This window comes from Balaenoptera physalus, assembly GCF_965194825.1.
Source record: "Balaenoptera physalus genome assembly, chromosome: 1".
In the NCBI taxonomy this organism is placed as follows: domain Eukaryota; kingdom Metazoa; phylum Chordata; class Mammalia; order Artiodactyla; family Balaenopteridae; genus Balaenoptera; species Balaenoptera physalus.
This window is the reverse complement of record NC_138882.1, coordinates 77257353-77279853: the sequence shown is the minus strand read 5'-3', so window position 1 is coordinate 77279853 and position 22501 is coordinate 77257353. Positions and strand designations below refer to the sequence as shown.

Genomic DNA, 22501 nt, shown 5'->3' with positions numbered 1-22501 from the left:
GTTTAAAAGCCTGAGTAAACACCCAGACAAAGAACGTAAGTCTCCTGCTACACACAGATATCTGGTGGCTGGCAAAGGAAGACTTCTCAACAGGGGGCTTGAGCTGAAAGGTGAATTGCAGGACCCCTTTCAAGAAAACAGGAGGCCAGATTTTGCTGGGTGCTTTGAAGATGAAGAATGGCTACAGAAACTAGCCTTCTTAGCGGACATTTTTGATCCCACGAGCAAGGTGAATTAAGTCTCTGTAAGGCCCTGAAGAAAATGTATGGACTTAAGTGACAAGATTCTTTTATTTATTTATTTATTTATTTATTTATTTATTTATTTATTTATTTATTTATGGCTGTGTTGGGTCTTCGTTTCTGTGCGAGGGCTTTCTCTAGTTGCGGCAAGTGGGGGCCACTCTTCATCGCGGTGCACGGGCCTCTCATTATCGCGGCCTCTCTTGTTGCAGAGCACAGACTCCAGACGCGCAGGCTCAGTAGTTGTGGCTCACGGGCCTAGTTGCTCCGTGGCATGTGGGATCTTCCCAGACCAGGGCTCGAACCCGTGTCCCCTGCATTGGCAGGCAGATTCTCAACCACTGCGCCACCAGGGAAGCCCAAGATTCTTGTATTTAAAAGGAAACTGAGTCTTTGGAAAAATCACATTGTAAAAGGAAATTTCACACTGTTTTCACTGTTGCTTGGGATTAGAAGAAACCAGCGAGTTTCAAGTCTTACTAAAAATGACCTGGAAGTACTAGAGAAAAAACTGAACAGTTTTTTTTCTTTTTTCCAATCCAAATGGATGACTGGGTGAGGAACCTTTTTTTTTTTTTTCCCCCCTGAATCTTCTGTGCTTGGCTTTGAGAGAAGAGAAAGTACATTGTGATCCACAGTCTGATCACACACAAAAGATGAGATGTACTGTCTGACCCCTAGACGTTTTGGATTTTGGCAAAATAAGGGTATCTTGCCATTCATAGAAAAACAATAAACATTTTGCTGCAGTATTCAACTACTTACATGGGTAAGAATGTTTTTTCTGGTATGCCAAGCATCAAGAGGAGGGACAAAAATAATCTTATTTTATTTTATTTATTTTTTATTAATTTTTATTGGAGTATAGTTGCTTTACAATGTTGTGTTAGTTTCTGCTGTACAGCAAAGTGAATCAGTTATGCATATACATATATCCACTCTTTTTTAGATTTCCTTCTCATTTAGGTCACCACAAATAAAAAAATGATCTCATTTCATTTAAAAATGAAATCCATTCATGCTTATCTCAAGTTCAACTGAGAATTAAATATTTGTTTAGCAAAAAAAAAAAAATCTAGCATAGATTAGACATTAAAGAAATAAATTTTATGCCTGAAACTAACACAAAACACAACATTGTAAATCAACTACAATTTAAAAAATTTTTTAAAAAAAGGAAAATTTTTTCTGCATTTGTGGTTTCAAAAATAACACTTTCATACAAAAAAAGAAAACCAATCATGTAAATAATAATTTTGTTACTGCAGCATTTGTGTTTGAGCCAGATCATGGCACTCGGTAAGAAAATATTTTTAAATTCTTGTGTAAATTTGTATCTTAAACTAGATTTTTTTTTAAATTTTTATTTATTTATTTATTTATTTATGGCTGTGTTGGGTCTTCGTTTCTGTGCGAGGGCTTTCTCTAGTTGCGGCAAGTGGGGGCCACTTTTCATCGCGGTGCGCGGGCCTCTCACTATCGCGGCCTCTCTTGTTGCGGAGCACAGGCTCCAGACGTGCAGGCTCAGTAATTGTGGCTCACGGGCCTAGTTGCTTCGCGGCATGTGGGATCTTCCCAGACCAGGGCTCGAACCCGTGTCCCCTGCCTTGGCAGGCAGATTCTCAACCACTGCGCCACCAGGGAAGCCCTTAAACTAGATTTTTTTTCAGATTGTTTGGCTTATGATTTTAATAGCTTAACTATTCAATAAGTGTTAATAAAATGTCATGTTGTGGATGATGTTAATTAAAATAAATGTGTAGTTTTTATTTAAACTAAATCAACCAAGCCTGCCTTTAGAAAAATTGTCTCATTTTGGCTTGTCAGTTATTCAACAAAAATTCATTGCCTGCCTTATGAATTTTTAAAAATTATGAAAAGAAAAGAAAGATTGATTTCAAAAAAGTTAAGCTAAGCTTAACTCCCTATTTTTTTCAAGAAAGTTTGGCTAAAAAGTAATTTTTAGTTTTAAATAGGTGGAAAACTACTCTTCCCCAGGAAATATTCCACAGAGTACACCTCATTAGCATCTCACACAGTAGGAATTTATTATAAGACTTTTAGGCCAAGTTGGGTTAGGTAAAAAAAAAAAAAAAAAAAGTCAAGGGCATTTAAACAAAGGAAAAACTTTGGGAATTTAGGGAAGGTTTCTCTATCTACACTAATGACTTTCAATAGAGTTGTGATCCTTTGTGGGGAGGGAGAACCACACAAAAAATACAGTAGTAATTGGACCAAAATAAGTAGATCTGCAGGAAAACATCATTCTGTTCTAAACAGAGCATTGACCATTATTGTCTACACCTTCCTGATGGCGTAAGCCAGAGATTTAATAATGTCTCAGTAGGGCTTTCTTGAGACCTGAAAATTATTTCCGGGATTTCTCCAGGGTAAGAAGACCGAGAAAGGCTGGTCTCAACAGTCAGTTGGCCTCCTCTCCCTCATCTCATGCATTAGTCAGGATCTAGTTAGGGGTCAGACACCACACTAGTAATTTGAGCAGAGAAAATTTAACATAAAGAATTATTAAGTAGTAAAAGGCAGTTAACTAAAAGGGGGGAAATAGGACACTAAAGAACACAAGAATAGAAAATACAGGAAGCAGCTACCACCTCCAGGGTTAAGGGAAGGAATGTCCAAGGAGGAAACAAAGACTTTGGAAGAGGGTACCCACCACACAAGGCTGAGGTTCAGATCCTGTTGGAGAGAACGCGGCCACAGCTTAGCCTGTAGGGCAACAGAGAAATTCGCTGGACAGACTCACTGGAGAGTGCATTCTGTCCGGCCTCTCTCATGTCGCTTGCAGCCACACTGGAGGAGGAAAACAAAGCACCCCAGAAGCAGGGAGAGAAGCCCCATTCTCTGGCAGGGTCCCTCCAAGTGCCCTCTGTTATTAACAGAGACAGCTGGCAATGAAGAAATGTTCACAGGGTCCTGCTCCAGTGTCCCAAAGCAGGTCAAAGAAGGATGGATTTGAATCAGAGGCAATAAATTGATAACTGGCACATCTCACTGTATCTTCACATATCTTGCTAAACAAGACATTGTCTCCCAAGTGTACTACTTAGTACGTTCTATTTCTGTTAACCAAGCATGGAGAATATTTCCAAGCATATATCATCACATAATTATATCTTCATAAACTTTCTAGCAGAATAAATTGAATGTAGTTATTCCTTAACCGAATACATTTCCCATCCTCCTAATATATTTCTATTCTGATCAGTGAAAACCATCAGATATTAAGTAGTTTGTTCTTTTCATAGATAGCTTAAGTTGAAGGCTTTATGGAAGTGTTATTTTCAAGCTTTTAAAGCCATATGATTTTGCAAATGATACAGCTACAACAGCTTAAAATTTTCACTTTCATCTTTACTCTCAAGTAATAAGATAATAATTTTAATACCTGATGACTTGAGATTTTTTTGTGTGTGAAATAAAACAGCTAGGGAGCATTGACTTCCAAAAGAATCATGACTAGTCTACACTGAACATTAGTTCCCTACAATGCGCCACTGTTCAATAGTTTCACCAAGGGGTTTCTTGTGAAGCCCTACCTGAACTTACTAATTTGTAACTCACGTGGCTCTCCCATTTTTATATTATATTTGCTTTTTATATCTGATTTACTAGAACATTTCTCTCATGCCCTTTTTGATATCCATTATCTTTTGCCTAATTTATGTGTAGGTGTGTTATACCATTAGTTTCCGATACCACATGTGTAAAATAAACACACACACAGAAAGTATCTTCCCTTAGGCTTGCAAAATTCTTTATACAGAAGACTAATAAAGGAAATCTTTATGGTCTATAAAAAAAAAGAGTAAAATTTACATGTAAAAATCATATGTCTAAAAATTTAAGTTGTTTTGATATAAAAGTAAGAATTTATAGAAAGTTGCCTACTTTAATAGTGTCTGTTTCAGAATCAGCAGTTTTTCTGATTTTTTAAATTCACTAAAATCGTTTGTCATTGAATTTTGTCTAGAGCCTTGGTAGTAACAACAATCAGAAGACTACAAAAAATCCTTGCTTTTGGTAAAGGTGTGGAAAGTGGCTATTGCCACCAAGTAGCAACTAATGAAGATTTCATGTCTTGGGAGAAAATTTTTGGAGAATTTAGTTTTCTGACAGGGTCAATGTGGCAAGTTAAAATCATACTAGTGGCATTAAAAACAGGATAGTTTTAAGGGTAATATCTTAGGTTCATGATCACTTGGGGAGGGGAGGGGTTTGGAGGGATCAAGTATACCCATTCAATAAAACACACTGGCTAAATTTCAAAGAAAACAGCTCAAGATGGGGCTCAAAGATAAAAAAGAAGAGGTTTTCCCACTGAACCAGTATAATTTCCTGCCTACTACACCATCTGCGTCTCTGGCTCTCATCCTTATTCACTGGGTCTTGCTGAGGGGCTCCTAGTAAGTTCTTACCACCATTCTAGAAAATATAACAGATGAGGTCATAGCACCATCTGTAGGTCCCAACCAGGAAGACAGTTTTAGAATTCTTCAATCTGATTCTCCCAGGCCTTTTGGGGGTCAACGTGGTAAATAATTCGAAATCCAGAGAAGAATAACTAACATCTATTGCGTGCTTAGTCTGTGGCAACCACTATGCTAAGCTCTTTAAACACAGTATTTCTTTTACTCGCCATAGTAACCCAATGACGTTTTACTGTTGAAGAACTGGAAGTTTAGTTAGGAGAAGTCACTTGACCAAGATCACACACATGATGGCAAAGTGGTGAATCCAGGGTTAGAAGCCAGACAGTACAACTCCAGAGCCTAGGCTTTCAACCATCACCCTGGATATCTTAATACGTCATCTACAAAGAAATGGTATTACCTGACTATCAGTTCTGCTGAGGCCTGCTAAATGCTTGCAGGGCAGAGATTTTAGATGATGATTACTGAATATATTAGAGACACGTTCTTCTTGAGAAATTTCATTTGCTAATTTATGGACTTTTCTCCTTAAGAATTTGCTAACCCCATGCTTCCCCCAACCCCACATCCTCCAACTAGAAAAGTTTAGTGCCTTTACCTTTCTGACTTTTTAAGGTAGGCTCTGTTAACGCCCTATGTGATGGGCTGAGGGTCAGAGCTTGAAATTGCCCTGCTACCATGTGGAGAGAGGCTGAACGCTTTAGTAAGAGAGGAGCAAGATCTGCTTTGGGGAAAAGGAAAGCGTTCTCCTCATCCTTCACTCACCCTTATCATAATTAAGGATTGTTGTTGTTCATCATTAGGCTTGGGATGGGTGTAGGTAGAATACAAACCTATCTTTTTCCACTGGATACCAATTAGGTTTCTTTGTCAAAATCTCATCAATTTGTTCTATATTATAATACAGATCCAGGGCTTCCCTGGTGGTGCAGTGGTTGTGGGTCCGCCTGCCAGTGCAGGTGACACGGGTTCGAGCCCTGGTCTGGGAAGATCCTACATGCCGCGGAGCGGCTGAGCCCCTGCACCGCGGCTGCTGAGCCTGCGCTCTGGAGTCTGCGAGCCACAACTGCTGAGCCCGCATGCCACAACTGCTGAGGCCCGCGCACCTGGAGCCCGTGCTCTGCAACGAGAGGCCACCACAGTGAGAAGGGGGCCCGCATGCGGCAGTGGGGACACAATATAGCCAAAAATAAATAAAATAAAACAAGTAAATAAATAAAGGAGAAGAAAAAAAAAGAAAATGCATGGTATTAAAAAAAATTAAAAAAAAATACAGATCCAGCGTAACCAAAAAAAACACAAAAAAACCCAAAACTTCAAACTGCTAACTCTCACTCTGCATCCATTTCTCTTCAAAAGAATAAATATGATATAAAATGTATTAAAAGATGTAACATTAAAATGTATAGTACCCATATATGGGCATAGCAAGGATCAGTAGCTTAATATCACACATGAACCCATGAAGCAAAAAGAGTTTAATGAAATTTGCTCAGGCTGTAAGAACCAGAATAATAATTCATAAGCAGCGTCTTAAAATTTCAGAGGAAAACTGTTAGCACTTGAAGCAATAATAATGCAGCTCAGTGCAAATTAGTAATTAAGGCAGTTTGTTATACTAAGTAAAATAATGACAAGTGATGATTTATATCTCTCTTTTGTGATTTTCATAATTTCAGCATCAGGAATAAAAACACAACACTTTTGAATCTAGAGACAATTCTTAATTACATATAACTGTTTATGCAATTTCTGGATTATCAAGGCCTTTGATTTTCCTTGGTTTGGCTGATTATCTTTTCACTGTTTTTTTTTTTTTAATTTTATTTATTTATTCATTTATGGCTGTGTTGGGTCTTCGTTTCTGTGTGAGGGCTTTCTCTAGTTGCGGCAAGTGGGGGCCCCTCTTCATCGCGGTGCGCGGGCCTCTCACTATCGCGGCCTCTCTTGTTGCGGAGCACAGGCTCCAGACGCGCAGGGTCAGCAATTGTGGCTCAAGGGCCCAGTCGCTCCGTGGCATGTGGGATCCTCCCAGACCAGGGCTCAAACCCGTGTCCCCTGCACTGGCAGGCAGACTCTCAACCACTGCGCCACCAGGGAAGCCCCTTTTCACTGTTCATTAACACTCCCACCAGAAGGTGGAGAACAGAGCAGAGAGGTTGAGAAGTCCACATCACCTGAACATCACTGTCTGCAAAAGTGGCTTTTGTAAGAGCTGGACCTGGGAGAGAAAGGAAAGGAAGCGAGTGAAATGAATAGCCTGAGAGTGTTGAGAAGAGACTGTAGGAGGACAAGAGTGGGAGCAGAAAGACCAGTTAGGAGGTTATTTCAATAATCTAGGCAAGAGGTGATGGAGGCTTAGACCAGGCTGGTAGCTGGGAGATGGTTAAAAAAAAAAAGTGGTTGAGTATATTTTGAAGATGGTAGAAAGATAAGAGTCAAAGGATGAGGCCAGGGTTTGGGGGCTGACTGGGGAGAAAGATCAGGAGTATAGTTTTAAATATATTAAGCTCAAGATATTAATAAAGTGTTGACTTGGCATTCCCCAGTCAAAATTTTCAGGACAAATATTTGCTGGGGCCAGTTGACAAGAGTGACATTGAGGCATACCCCCTCCCCTTACCTAGCCTTTTCCTCAATAGTGTATATAGTGCAGAACTGCCTGCTAAATATTATCTAAAAGCCAGTTTCAAATCAAGGGATAGTGTATCAAGAAATCAAGATCTATCTTGAAGATAGATATACACTCTGCCCTCCATATTTACGGTTTCACATTCACGACTTTCAGTCTTCTCTGGGGTTGGTTGAATCTGTGGATGCGGAACCCGTGGATAGGGGAGGTCCTCTGGGCTACAGGATTTTATATAAGGGACCTGAGCATCCATGAATTTGGTATCAGCCGGGGTCTTAGAACCAACTCCTCCGCCCCCCTGTGGATACCGAGGACATCTATATACCATTCCATTTAAATCGACCCTCCTTTTCAATACACTTCTCATTGAAGTTATTTTCTCTTCCAACTTTGACTTCTTTTCCCTTCCTTCTTGGGATGATGATACCATACCACCTTAATGGTAAAGCTTGGGGTCAACAGCATTTTTCAGTTCATCAGATCACTTTCCCACAATCATTATCTCAACTTTCTCCAATCTCAAATAATGAGCTTTTCCTTATGCTCTAAGCATAGTTCTTCACTTGTGCTTTTTTTTTTTTCCTCGTTAAACTTGTCTGTCTCCCTCACCAGACTCTGAGTTCTTTGTCCAGGGAATTATAGTAGTTCTTTATAAATATTTATTGAAGTCAGGAATAAATGAATAAATGGTTTCAAGCTATCAGGCTTTTCTACCTTTCTGGATTTGGGCCCCACAATCCTCTCTCTAGAATATTCTATCTCTCTTGATGTTAAGGCCAGGACTAGACTGATTTTCATTAATGCTTGAGTAATAAGTGTTTCTACTATTTAGACCCACCTATATTATTAAGCACCCATTTTTCATACAAGAGTTGGCTGGAGACTTACATGATCTTCTGTTTGTGACTTCTCCACTTCTGCTGCCTTCATCTTTAAAGGAAAATAATAATAATACCATGTTTTATAGCTTTCAAACTCTTTTCAAGCATAGTACCTTGTTCTATCCTGACAGGAATGAGAGCTGGAAAAGGCATACCTCACCACAGGCATATCTGAGTTGATTTCTCTCCTTTAATATCCCTTCAATTTATTCTTTTGGACTTTTGATCCCAAAGTAGTTTGAAGAAAACACCATCCCTGTTATGTTTTGACATGCTTCCTTTGAGAAGATAACTTCAAAGGGCAATATAGAGTTCTAGATAGGAAAAAATAATTTTGTACCGTTTCTATAAAGAGCTATTGTTTATCAAAGATCCCTCATGATGTAACAGCTCACAGTAAGTGCTCTATAAAGTTTAGTTTCCATATTTTCTCAAAACAATCTCTCCCTTTTGATCACAGGTTAGTCTTTTTCTCCCCAGGTCACTCTACCTCTCCTTGGGCTCTGCTGCTGCAGCTCCAGGGTCAATGGACCTGCCTAGCTCTCTTGTGCCGTTTGGCCAAGGACAGTGATCCTAGTGATCCTGGGATTAGACCTGGTAGGTGAATCAGTTGTCCCTCTCAGCTACCTGTTTTACAACCTGGAGAAAAAAAGCCTTCCTATCTCTGTTTTCCTCTGAGTTTTGGAGACTATTTCTGCAGTGCTCTAGGGCCTCAGAGGCTGTAATTTCTCCATTGTAACAGAGGGAACCAATGCACCCTCTAAATTTAAGTTCCTCCCAGATCTCTTGAGTCACCAGTAGCCTCTAGTCCATTAAGATTTCAAATTCAAATATTTGGAGGTGATGGAATTCCCTGTCATATCTGGCTCACACTGACTTTCCCAAAAGTGCCTGCAAGATGCATCCTGCACCACATTATCTTCCTCCATCTGAAGGGCAGTGAACTTGAACAGGAAAAGAAGTGTGATCCAGGTTCCTCAGATACGACAAGGGGACAGAATACCTGGAGGAGATATTTAGTAGTGTCAAGAAACACAGTTAGTTATCTGTAGCATCTTTGCAGTCCACTGAGGAGGAGTCATGATGAGATGATGAGAAGGTTCTATTTTGTTCTAGTGGGCACTCTAAGTCTAAGCATAGGTAAGTGAAAAGAGCAAATCTTACTGAGAGCCCACTGTGTGTCAGGTACTTCATAAGATAATCTACATTTGTTGTTTTATTTAATTATAACAAAGCAGATATTTCATCCCATCTTAAAATTAGCCAAGGAAACAAGGTCTAATAGAGTTTGGCTAGTTTACTCAGGGACACATAGACAGTAAGTGGTAGATTGAAATCAGGTCTGACTCCGAAGCCAGGGCTTGGTCTCTAGACCTATAGGAAAAGGACCAGTCAGAGGGCCTGGCTCAGCCTCCTTCTAAAGCTGCTTCTGACATTGATGGGGATGTGGGAATTGAAAAGGTGGGAAATGTCATGACAGACCACCAATTGGTCCACTTACTTCAGGTTGTAGAACAAGGAAATGAGAACAAAGTCTCTTGAAATACCAGGAAGAAATGGGTTCTATTATAGGAATCCTCAAGTGGCCAAAGTTTATGATAATCATTGTGCCTTAGTTCAAGTTGCTATAACAAATACACAGACTGGGTGGCTTAAACAACTATTTCTTATGATTCTGGGGGCTGGAAGTCTGAGATCAGGGTGCCAGCATAGTCAGGTTCTCAGTGAAGGCCCTCTTCTTGCTTTATAAACTGCCAAATTCTTGTTGTACCCTCACACAATGGAGAGCAGAAAGAGAAAGCAAGCTCTCTTGTATCTCTTCTTATGAGGGCACTAATCCTATCATGAGGGTTCCACCCTCATGACCTAATTACCTCTCAAAGTCCTTATCTCCAAATACTGTCACACTGATGACTGGGGTTTCAACATATGAATTTGGGGGCACACAGACATTCAATCCATAGCACACTGCAAAGAGATACTGTTCAGGAGAGAAGAAAGAACAGGTTAGAGAGGGACAGTAGATTCCTTACAGTTGGAGCCTGCAATTCCAAGTGAGCCTCTGGTATTTCCTGGCGTGTACCAGCCACATGGAAAGAAAAGGATCTAATCAGAAAGACAATAGGAGTAAGGAAAGTAAAGTGAAAAAGGAAATCTACAAGGTGATCTTGCAAGAAAATTTACAGAAGAGAAAATTAAAATATCTAATAAAAGTATGAAAAAGGTGTACATTACTAACAACAACAAAAAATAAAAACTATATCAAAATACCATTTATTACTTATAAAATTAAAAAGAAAAAATTTTAATCATAATGCTTTATAATGATATGGGTATGGTAAGTCAGCACTCTGACTGCTAATTAGAGCATAAATGTATACAACTAGTCTACAAAGCAATTTTGCAACAATGTTAAATTTTGCAGACATTAATTTATTCCTTTCTAGTTTATAGTTTTTTCACTGCTACATTATAAATTACTCCACAACTTAGCAACTTAAAACAATAATAAACATTTGTTGCCATAATTTCTGCAGGATTGAATTCAGAAGTGCCTTAGATAGGTGGTTCTAGCTTAGGGGTCTCTCAAGAGTTTGCAGTCAGGATTTCAGCCAGAGCTACAGTCATCTGAAGACTTGCCTGGGACTGGATGCTTTTTGATGAGGCAGCCACAGGCAAAGTAGACTAAGAGGAGCACAGAGGCCTGGGCTTCCAGAATTATAGCCACTAGTGACCATAGGTGTGGAAGTGGTGTTAAACCCTTTCCTTTAGTAACTGGGGTATTTCCTCTGGGATCCCGGCTATGAGAAATGTAGGCGGGGTTTTATTTTCCTAGGTTCCCAGTGCTGAGGTGAGGTGCCTCAACAAGAAAAAGGGGCAGTTTTAATTTCAGGTGACGTGTGTGAAAGCGGTTTACGTTGGGCCTGGATCAGTGAGAACTCAAGAAAGTTTCACATCTCTCAACCTCAGTCCCTTCCTCCAAACCTTAATTCCTCTAATCAACTTTAGACCCCGCCCCTTCTGGGCCCGCCTCCTTCAGCCTGCAGGATTGGCTCTTCCTCCATTTCCGGCTTCTGGGACCACCCCCACCCCACCCCCCCACGGCGCCTACGGTTTCCGGTGTCATGGCGGCCGGAGGTCCCGGCAGTCGGTGAGGCGGCTGCAGGCCCCTCCCTGCGGAGCCGCTGGTCCGGCAGGCGGAGATGTGACCGCGGGCCCTGCCGGCCTGCCCTGGGCGTCGCGTCAGCTCCGTGTCAGCGCCCTCAGTCCGCACCGATGGCGGGATCCGGCTGCGCGTGGGGCGCGGAGCCGCCGCGGTTTCTGGAAGCCTTCGGGCGGCTGTGGCAGGTACAGAGCCGCCTGGGTAGCGGCTCCTCGGCCTCGGTGTATCGTGTGCGCTGCTGCGGCACACCCGGCTCTCCCCCCGGCGCTCTGAAGCAGTTCTTACCGCCGGGCACCACCGGGGCTGCGGCCTCGGCCGCCGAGTACGGTTTCCGCAAAGAGAGGGCGGCGCTGGAGCAGTTGCAGGGTCACAGGAACATCGGTAATTGCCACTGTCTCCCTTCTCGTCTTGCCCAGGTCCCAGTCCAAGCATGCACTCCCTCTCGCAGCCTGGCGTTCCGTCTTCCGTCTTTTAGGCTGGACAAGTGGGTCTGGCCCTGTCCTTATCACCCGGTCCAGGGCCCTTTCCCGTCCCCCTTTCACTCTGCAATACGGTGGAGTTGGTGGTCTGCTTTGCCCGTAGTAGATGCTCAATAAATTCTGTTTTGATTCAGTTCTCGTTGCAGAATGCCGCACCTATTAGCACAGAGAATCATCTTCTTTAGTGAAAGGAGGCATATCTTTACTAGATTGTAATGTCTTATACGGAAATTGTTTAATCTTTGCACACCAGTGAAAAATGGGAAATATTTCTAGTACTTGTGACGTCAATGCTAATAACCCATATAGGTGTTACTTGATACATATTTAGTATGGATTTGGGAGAAATGACTCCCAAATTTTACATAGTAGTCCTTATGGAAGTGTGAAAATTATACCTATGCACTTTATACTTTTACCCAGGTAAGACCATGTTTCATGATTCAGATATTCGGAATGTAAGATATGTAATGGTTACTGATGATTGATATATGAAAACAGTTTTCATTGTTACTATACCAACAGAGAGCTTATAATTAGTAACGGCTTTGGTTAGTAAAGAAATGTCTTATTTCCTGGCAAGCATCATCCATATTTAATTTGAAGGTGACCTTTTTAACATTACCATTTGGAGAAGAATTTCTTAACACTAGTGTTGCTTTTTTTTTTTTTTTTTCCTTTTCTTTTTTAAGGGTTGCTAAATGGTGTATATAACCCGAGTATTTAAGACGGAAATTTTTTGCAGGCCTAAGGAGTTGTTGAATCTCTACAAGATGAGGTTACAATGCCATCTTGGAAGTCTCAATCTCTCCTTTTAATATTTGGATTATAGAGTGCTATTTTGGATCAAGAAACAATCTTCAGTTTTGATTTTGCATGTTGTGACGTTTGCCGTAAGAGTACTTAGTATTTGGGTTTTTCTTTTGATCATTTTTGCTTGGCACCCTAAGTGCCTATTCACCCATCCCTGAGTGCTTGGGAAACACAATTTGAATTATTGTGCCATGTTTAATATCTTTGAATAGTAATCCGCTGTTGAAGGTCGTCTCATTTTATTAAAGTAACCCAGTTGCCCAAAAATCTTACTCATGGGAAAAATAAATTACAGTGGCTTGCTTGCTCATCAAAGTTATCCTTATCTAGACTACCCCAAATTTGTATTTACTTTAATGGTCACTTACTCGGAGTCTGGTTTTTAAAGTATTATAATTCGTTTCTTTTTCTAGTGACTTTATATGGAGTCTTTACAATCCACTTCTCTCCAAATGTGCCATCACGCTGTCTGTTGCTTGAACTCCTGGATGTCAGTGTTTCGGAATTGCTTTTATATTCCAGTCACCAGGGTTGTTCCATGTGGATGATACAGCATTGTGCAAGAGATGTTCTAGAGGCCCTTGCTTTTCTTCATCATGAGGGTTATGTCCATGCAGACCTCAAACCACGTAATATATTGTGGAGTGCCGAGAATGAATGTTTTAAACTCATTGACTTTGGACTTAGCTTCAAAGAGGGCAATCAGGTAAGACATACTTTCTCTCCCCACCCCCTCAGTGGTCTAAACAAAATATTTTTAAATAACAGAGATGACTTAGTAGAGACTTAAGAGATATTTCTGTGTAAAATACTGAAGTGCCTGGGGATGAAGCAAATAAAAAGAATTTCATTGCCATAATCATTAAAAAGGGATATATGTTTGGGTCAGGTAGGGGGACCTAGTACAAGAGGGCTGTGGAATTATTAAAAGCACTTTACCTACACAGAAGACTTTTTTTTCTTTGAGCATTTGGTTAATTGCTGAATTACTGTTACTGGTGTCTTCAATGTTGGGACTCTGTCTAATGGCAGAACTCATGTGACAGTTCTGGCCAATGCTCCATTCTCCATGGTTTATCAGCGCTTTGCAGAGTGTCCTTCTTTATCAGCAGTGTCTGACAGGCAAGAGAGTATCTAAAGAAATGAGCAGTTGTATGGAAAGTGTACAGCCTGCCTTTGAGAACTACCCAGTTAATGAACCAAAGCATTGTGGTAGCCAAGGACTCAACATTTTGACATTCAGTTTGGTAGTGGCTCATTGCGCTTTCAGAGAGGTAAATACACTGGTTGGATGGAAAGTGGGCAGTTTTTGATTGGTTATATATAATATTTACTCATCTTCTTTAGGATGTAAAGTACATTCAGACAGACGGGTATCGGGCTCCGGAAGCAGAACTGCAGAATTGCTTGGCCCAGGCTGGCCTGCAGAGTGATACAGAATGTACCTCAGCTGTTGACCTGTGGAGCCTAGGAATCATTTTACTGGAAATGTTCTCAGGAATGAAACTGAAACATACAGTCAGATCTCAGGAATGGAAGGTAAACTGCACCACTGTTTTGCTTTGGGGTCCTTAATCCCAATGTAAGAGTACTCAGTTTATAGTGGTTCTCTTTGAGGACGCTGATTGCTTTCATCTCCTCCATATTCCTCTTACTGCATTCATGTTACCTTCAATGCCATTCCTCACTCCCGTAGCTACAGATGTGCTAGTGAGCATTGCATGCTCACTGTTTTTAGCTGAGGCCTGGCATGTCGTAAGTGCTTGAATGAATGCATTTCCCCAAAGAAGCAAAAGTGATTTGTTTAGTAATGTAGTATTCTAAAATATTACTAATACAGTACTATTCTATGAGGATTGTTAGAATGGATATTGGTTATTCTTTTACAAATGAAAACTTGGAGGCACAGATGTGTAAAACCGCTAGCTCCAGATAGTACAACTGGATGTTCTAGACCTGGGCCCCCAGTTCTGTCCCTCCTACTCAGAAGTTCAGTGTTCTGTCCACAGTTCCACTCTGCTTCGTGTTTATTTGTATTCTATATGTGAACTATCCTGAGAAAGTGCTGCTAATAACATTGTTTCTTTGGGAACATGGGTTCTAAGTTCCAAACCTCTGACATAGGCATTAATCTTTCGCATATTCATGAGTTAGGAATTAACTACATTATGTTTTCCAACATATTGGGGCTTTAATGTTGTGATGATATCAGTATCCTTTAGGTTAGAGGTTTGATAAACAGTACAATATTTAAGAATTATTATTGGTTTTGATATTAAACAAGTATTTTTTTGAGCATCTAATGCATAGTGTGTGGCCATTATACCATACAGAGTTTTATTTCTTTTAAACCCCTAGTCATCTATACCTGGTGAAGCAGTTCTTGGAAGGAATACTTTAATAGCCTAGTGGGTGTACCTAATGCTTACTTTTGGCAAAAAAAGTACTGCCATGTGAGTAAAACCAATATCATTCTTTATCATTAGTACCCCAAACAGTCCGTTGTTCTTTCCCTAGTGCTAATATAGATAAACGGATCAATTTTCTACATTTAGCTTTGACTAACTTTGAGCTCTTTGGACTATTTCTTCTTGAGCCAGAGCCAATCAGAACTAGATCACATTTGGGCATTTTTTTGGTGAAATTTAGAGGCATGATGTGTACTAAAGCAATCCCCATTATTTGTCTCCTAGATATAAGCATCATTATTCTGTATTTTATCACTTTGTATAGAGGCAAAATTGCCGAGTATGAGCATATGCTCTGAAGTTAAACCTCTAGGGTTTATATCTTCCCCCACCTCTAAGTTATTTATTTAGGTTTACTAAGCTATGGTTTACTTTCTGTAAAATGAGGATAACAGTGTTGAGGTTAAAAAAGAAATGATACCTAGTTCCTAGCATAGCGTGTGGCCTGTGGTATTAGGTGATGATGATGGTATCGGGTCTTTTTACTCATGTACACACTTCCACAGTACTCAGGGAGAAAATGTTATGTTCCACAAGGATTTAAGGTATGAATAATGTGACAGATGCAAGTTTTAAATTCTGTCCTGGTTTCTCTTTGATAGTTTATTTTATTTCTGTCTGAAAACCAATTGAAGACTCATCATGAAGACACTGACTCACCTAGCACACATTTACTTTCTCATTTTGCATTAAACTGCATTTCTGTGTGGTTGCTTTGGTATTTGTTTCTTTATTCATTCATCTAGTAAGTGTTCTAGTAAGAGTGTCAGGTACTGAGAATGGAGAAAAAATGTTCCTCTTCTCTAGAAGTTTTATAATAATGTACCAATCTCCTTCATTAAGATTGTAAGCTCTCAGAAGAGAGTGTTTTCTGTTGCATTTAATTTACCAAACGTTCAGTGCTGTGTGTCCAGTACTCAGTAAATACAGACTGAATTGAATAACCAAAGGAAGACTTTTCTCCGTCTTTTTAGGCAAACAGTTCTGCTATTATTGATCACATATTTGCCAGTAAAGCAGTGGTGAATGCCGCAATTCCAGCCTATCACCTAAGAGACCTTATCAAAAGGTATGTTACATGTACTTTAAACTGGCTTTTTTTTCTGAATGGATTTATATTATTATTTCTGGTTTGCTTAATCATGTAGAGCTTTTCCTTCCTTAGAATCAAAAATCTTTAGATATTCTATACAGGCTAGCTTCTAATAAGAAAGCAATCAAGTTGTTTTATTAAATTTATTTTCAAAGGAGTGTTCTTTTTTCCTGGTGAGTACCAGGTATTAGGCTCTTTCTAGCAGTTATTCAGTGGAAGATAGATGATGGATCACTGTACCTTGGGCCTTTCGTAGCTCTGGCAGTTCTATATATGATAGAGAATAGGTGTTTACTAACTAAAGACTAAGTTTACTTTGGACTACCAAATAAAAGTTTCAAGTAAAGTAATTATATATTATACTTTAAATAATTACCATTGAAAACTCTGGGCACAGATACAGTGTTGTTTTTTTTAATTTTTAAATTGTTTTTTAATATAAAAATAATTCCTGTCTTTAAAAATGTAGTGACATAAAATAGACTTTCTTTGAATTGACAAAACATGATTTCTGACAAATGGTTTAATTAAAAGGATGTGTACCCTATTCTTAAATTTTCTCCAAACTGGTTTTTAAAGCTTCATTAAAACTGCTCATTAGTCCACTCCTTCTACCCAGGAATGTTTGTTTCTCAGAGTAAACTTAACCATTCAGATTCGGTGGCAACTTAGTCATGCCCTTATGATAGTCGTTGTCAAACTTATTTGAGAAAGCTGGTCCACGTGACTCCTGGGCCAGGTGTTGCTCCGGAGGGTGTTCTGATTAGCGTCAGTTATTGTAAGTGAAGGTGTCTGTTTTTATCTGGCATGATTGATTGTTTTATAAATCTTGGTGTCTAAGGAAATGACACTTTGCGGTTTTTGATCAGAGATAATTAATATTACACATGTGTATATAATGAAATGAGTCAGGCGGTTATGGAGCTTTTTGCTTAAAGTATACAGATGGAGTGTTTTGATTTCACCCAGTTTCCCCTAGTGGTAACATCTTATGAAACTAGTACAATATCAAAACCAGGAAATTGACATTACAGTCCATGGAACTCAGATGTCACCAGTTTTACTTGCAGTTATTTGTGTGTGTGTGTCTTACAAATTACAGTAGTTTTAAAGAGCTGTCAGTATCTGATTGATACTAGATATTAAATATTGCATTTTACATTGAAAAGAGGCAGTGTAAAATTATATAACGGATTCTAGGATAGAAGTCAAATTATGTAATGGATTCTGGGATAGACTTAAAAGTCTAAGTTCTACCATTGACCTTGTTATTTAAGCTTGAGGGGTTTGGTTTTATTTTGTTTTTAATAATACCTTTTTTTTTTTCCTTTTTTCTATAAGTAATACTAGATTTGGAAGCTATAGAAAATTGTGACAAGAAAAATAAAAATTATAAACTCATTTTCTACTGTTAGCACTTCGGTGTATTTCTTTTCAGTATTTTTCTTCATATTTTGTTGTGTATGCATGCAAATTATTCGAACCTTTTTTTTTATTGTAGACTAGAACATAGATACTGAAAACAAATGTGTAGCTTAGTGAATGCTTAGGAATACTCTTGTATCCACTATTCAGGTTGAGAATTAGAAATTTACCAGCTACTCCTGAAGTCCTCTGCATACCCTATCCCAATCTCAAGCCCCTTCTTCCTCCCTAAAAGTAACCGCTACCCTGACTTTCATGGTTATCACTTCCTTGTTTTCATTATAGTTTTATTACCTAAGTGTGCATCCCTAAACACTATGGTTAAGTGTTGCCCTTCTATTAAAAAAAAACAAATCCCTTTTAAGTTTCATTTACTCTAAAAGGTCCCTTTCCATCTCCTACTCTCCCTTTTCCTTTGTTTATTTGTTGAACAGCCTGGGTTGTTGACTTAGTATAGTTATCCACAGTCTGAATTTTACAGATTGTGTTATTGTAGTTATTGTGTCTAACATATTTCCCTATTTTCTGTAAATTGGTAGTTGTATATATGTATCTAGAGGGTTTTTTTTTTCCAGACTATAGATGGTATTCTGTTTTTTTATGTCAGCACATAATGTGGCCATCTCCATTTTATGTGTTAAGAACTGTTAATACTCAGTGCCTAGATCCATGACTTTGTTAGGGGTTGTAGAATGGTGATGTTCTTATTATGTCATTTTCTCTTCATTTAGTAAAGACAAAATAAATGCTTGATTCTCTTGACTTGTTTTCATAATGAATTGATTCCCTGTCATCTTCCAAAGCAGACCATCCCCTTTTTGAAAGGTCAAAGTATCATTATTAACTAGTGAATTTAAATATATTTGGTATATTTCAATCCATTGCAGTTCTTATCCTAATTGAAGCTGAAATTATCCCATCTTTGATGAATGTGAGCCTCTGCAAGTTGGTTTTGGCAGACCTTATTATCTGTAATAGTTTCATTTTTATCTGGTGTGGTAAGATGTTCCTAGTTCAAAGTATACATTTCCTGCCCCAGACCTGGAAGTAGCATTTCTCCAAGAAGCCTGGTTTCTTTTAGTAGGAAATGGTATTTTAAAAACCACAATCTGGGTATTAGGAATACTCATTGCTACTGGGGTGGTCATTGTTTCAAGGCCTATTAAGTGGACAGATTTCATACTGACATTTCCAATTTAAATTCAGAACCACAGTGTTTTTACTTCTTCTGTTTTACATCTCTTTCTCTTTTCTTTTATGTCAGGAATTCTGGTTCTTAAGGACAAAGAGAATGCCAGATTAGAATATTTCATAATTACTCATTTGCTTCATTCCACATTACACTAAAACAGTCTCAATAATAGTGGTATAGTAAGATTACTGAAAACAGTTGTTTTTGCATATGCTTTTCCCATTCTTCCCTCATTTGAAAAATAGTTATATCTGCATTGTCAGATTATATAGCCATTACATGCTATTTTCAAACACTCTCATTTAATCTCAATTCATTGTGTAACTAGATATTTCATGTTCATCACTGATCCTTGTGTTGATGTCTCTCTAGTCATTTTAGTTTACTGAAGCTTGTTCTCTTGATCATAGGATTAATATTCTGAGTTAGTGCATGTTATTTTCTTTTAACATTTTTTAAAAAATACTGTTTTATTTATTTTTTAATTTATTTGTTTTATTTATTTATTTTTGGCTGCGTTGGGTCTTCGTTGCTGCACGCGGTCTTTCTCTAGTTGTGGAGAGCGGGGACTACTCATTGCGGTGGCTTCTCTTGTTGCGGAGCACAGGCTCTAGGCATGTGGGCTTCAGTCGTTGTGGTGCATGGGCTTAGTTGCTCCGTGGCATGTGGGATCTTCCCGGACCAGGGATCAAACACGTGTCTCCTGCATTGGCAGGCAAATTCTTAACCTCTGTGCCACCAGGGAAGTCCCTTGCATATTAATAATAGTTAAACTGTGCTTATTATATTTGAAAGTCTGTTTACCTGGTTATAAAAATCCTTAGCAGACACTTTTCTTGAGTGTCTTAAATTACAGTTGACCCTTGAACAACATGAGTTTGAACTGCAAGAGTCCATTTATACATGGATTTTTTTCAGTAGTAAATAGTATCTTACTACATGATCTGCAGTTGGTTGAATCTGCAGCTGCAGTACCGTGGATACAGAGGAACTGTGAATATGGAGGGCCAGCTATAAGTTATATGGATTTTACACTGTGGGGAGGGGGCGTGCCCCTAACCCTGGAGTTGTTCATGGGTCAACTATACTGTGTTTTCTTCTAGCATATAGTGTTGCTGTTGAAAACAGCGTGTTAATGACACTCTGTCTTTGTATTAAAAGTCACTTGGTCTTTTGGCCTAGATGCCCTGAGGATTTCATCTTTTTCTTAAAAGTCTAGTGATTTTACCAGAATAATAGATTTTGATTTTTCTAGGGTCTATATTCTCAGGAAATATGTAGTTTCAGATCTTTTTGTTTGTTTTATGAAGGTATTCTTAAGTTACAGTTTTTAGTATTTGTTCCCTCGCTTTGGTTTTTTCCTTCAGGCACTCCCATTCTATATATATTAGATTTTCTTTGACTCTATTCAGTATTATCACTTTCTCTTGAATCTTTTTTTATTTCATTTTTTTTTATTTAAAAATTTTTTCTCCTTTCTGCCTTGTTTGTCTTTAAGACATTATCTCTTGTGTTTATTCATCCTTATGTCTCTTCTAGCTTAAGCTTATTTTATGAAATTATTTTTTCCTTTTGTTTCTCCTGAGTTCTGTTACCTGATTTTTGAAATTTTCTAATTTGATTTATGTTACTCTTTCATATCTTGTATCTTTGTAAAAAATGCCTTTAGCTCATTTGAAATGGTAGGTTATAGTGTTCGTCTGTGTTGTGGTCATGTCTTGCATGCATTCGTTGTCTGAGGGCAGTTATTTTGCAATTCTCTTTTCTTGTATAGTAACTTTGTTATAATACTTTTTATATGGTTCATTTTTATATGAAATTCATTTTCCTTAACTTACAGAAGAAGGTGTAGCTTTTCTAACTACACAGGGCTCCTTCTTCTGTTGTTTTGTGTAATTTTTTTTGAAAAAGTGTTTTTTTTCTTTTCCTGAGATCTCCTGGCTCTTCCCCTTCCCTACTTTTTTCCTGGTGTCTTTGTCTCTTTCTCTCTCAATTTATTTACCCCTCAATGTGGATTCTCTTCCCAAGATTTCTTTTCTTTGCAGGACTCTGCCCTGGAAGGGAGCTTCAGCTGGTTGGTTTTGAGAGGTTCTAGTGTCTAGATTACTTCAGCCCCCTCAGGTCTTACAGAGGACCCCTTGCATTCACTTGGAATTAGAATGTATAACCCCTGGTAGTTTCAGCTGCTTTTCTCAAATTGTCTAACTGTGCTTTCCAGTGAATACCTGTTGGTTCTTTGGGATTATTTTTTTCTCTGGTTCATCAGATTAACTGTTATTTTTGTCTGCTTCCTTCTACATACATGCCAATGTGGTGCAAGTCCTACTGCTATTGATGGTTTCTCCCTAGCCTCTTGTATTTTGGAGTCTAGTGGGGTTACCTACTTTTGTTAGAGATGTTGTCCATAGATTTTTGATTTTGCTATCAAGTTGCTTTATTATTAGGGGGATTTGACAAGGCTCAAAAGTCATCTCACCTCTTTTTGTTTTTTTTAAATTGGATTACCCGAAATCTATGTCTAGCTGTTTTTCACTTAGTGTTACAGAGTGTGGATCACTTTCCCATGTTGTATTTATTAATCAAAAAGATTTTAAATTAAAATATAATATTATGTCTTAGGTATATATAATAATTTATTGAACTATTTACTCATAAATAGCATTTATTTTTTTGTAGATGAATGATTCAGTAAGTCATGCTAATATGATTAATGCTGTGGTGAACATTTAGACGTTTTTATTTTCTTTAATGGTTGCATTTTCAAAAGATTTGACAAAAATTGTAAAGATACCTATTTGTGTGTTTTAGCATGCTTCATGATGATCCAAGCAGAAGAATTCCTGCTGAAATGGCATTGTGCAGCCCATTCTTTAGCATTCCTTTTGGTAAGTTGTATACGTCTTTATTTTTTTCTTGGTTATTTTACAATCAAATAAGACATCAGAACTAATTTATATTCCCAAGCTCCTTTGCCTGACAGTCATCAATTTGTTTGGGAGAGTTTACATTTAACCATGTTATAATGAATTTAACAGCCCCTCATATTGAAGATTTGGTGATGCTTCCTACTCCAGTGCTAAGACTGCTGAATGTGCTGGATGATGATTATCTTGAGAATGAAGAGGAATATGAAGGTCAGCGTTGCCTAAATTATATTTTAATGTGTCTTTCCTAACTGTGTGGAACAGTCATACCAATTCGTGAGATTCTCATATTTTACTAATTTATATAGTGAGGATATTGAACTATATGATCTCTAAAGTACTCTTTTTGATTCCTGCTATAGATTGAATGTGTCCCCCACCAAATTCATATGACAAAGCCCTAATCCCCAATGTGATAGTATTTAGAGTTGGAGACTTTAGGAGGTAATAGGGTTAGATTAGGTCGTAAAGGTGGGGCCCTCATGATGGAATTAATGCCCTTTAAAAAAGAAGAGACAGGAGAGGTGTCTCTCTCCTCCCTCTCTTTTTCTCTGTCTCTGCCATGTGAGTATACAGCAAGAAGGCAGCTGTCTACACCAGGCAACAAATCTGCCTGCACCTTGACGTTGGAATTCCAGGCTTCAGAACTATGAGAAATAAATGTCTGTTGTTTAAGCCACTCAGTCTGTGGCATTTTGTTATAGCAGTTTGAGTACACTAAAAACAATTCCTAAGGTC

The 22501-nt window shown here is 38.6% G+C and overlaps 1 protein-coding gene and 1 long non-coding RNA gene across 10 annotated transcripts in view; one reads left to right on the top strand and one right to left on the bottom strand.

Moving 5' to 3' along the window:
• Nucleotides 1–312: 312 nt before the first annotated feature.
• LOC309639768 lies at nucleotides 313–8257 on the bottom strand. The gene is made up of 2 exons (XR_014251844.1): nucleotides 8214–8257; nucleotides 313–6914 (listed from the first exon to the last, which is right to left on the bottom strand). It is a non-coding gene; the product is annotated as an uncharacterized lncRNA (long non-coding RNA).
• Nucleotides 8258–11320: 3063 nt separating this feature from the next.
• UHMK1 (U2AF homology motif kinase 1) overlaps nucleotides 11321–22501 on the top strand; it is a 105725-nt gene continuing 94544 nt past the window's right edge. For all 9 annotated transcript variants that reach the window (XM_082465716.1, XM_082465713.1, XM_082465712.1 and 6 more), the window contains exons 1-6: nucleotides 11321–11750; nucleotides 13075–13367; nucleotides 14009–14200; nucleotides 16104–16198; nucleotides 21648–21724; nucleotides 21875–21973. In XM_082465716.1, coding sequence (XP_082321842.1) covers nucleotides 11483–11750; nucleotides 13075–13367; nucleotides 14009–14200; nucleotides 16104–16198; nucleotides 21648–21724; nucleotides 21875–21973 — 1024 coding nt within the window. In that variant the 5' untranslated portion in view covers nucleotides 11321–11482. The remainder of the gene's footprint in view (nucleotides 11751–13074; nucleotides 13368–14008; nucleotides 14201–16103; nucleotides 16199–21647; nucleotides 21725–21874; nucleotides 21974–22501) is intronic.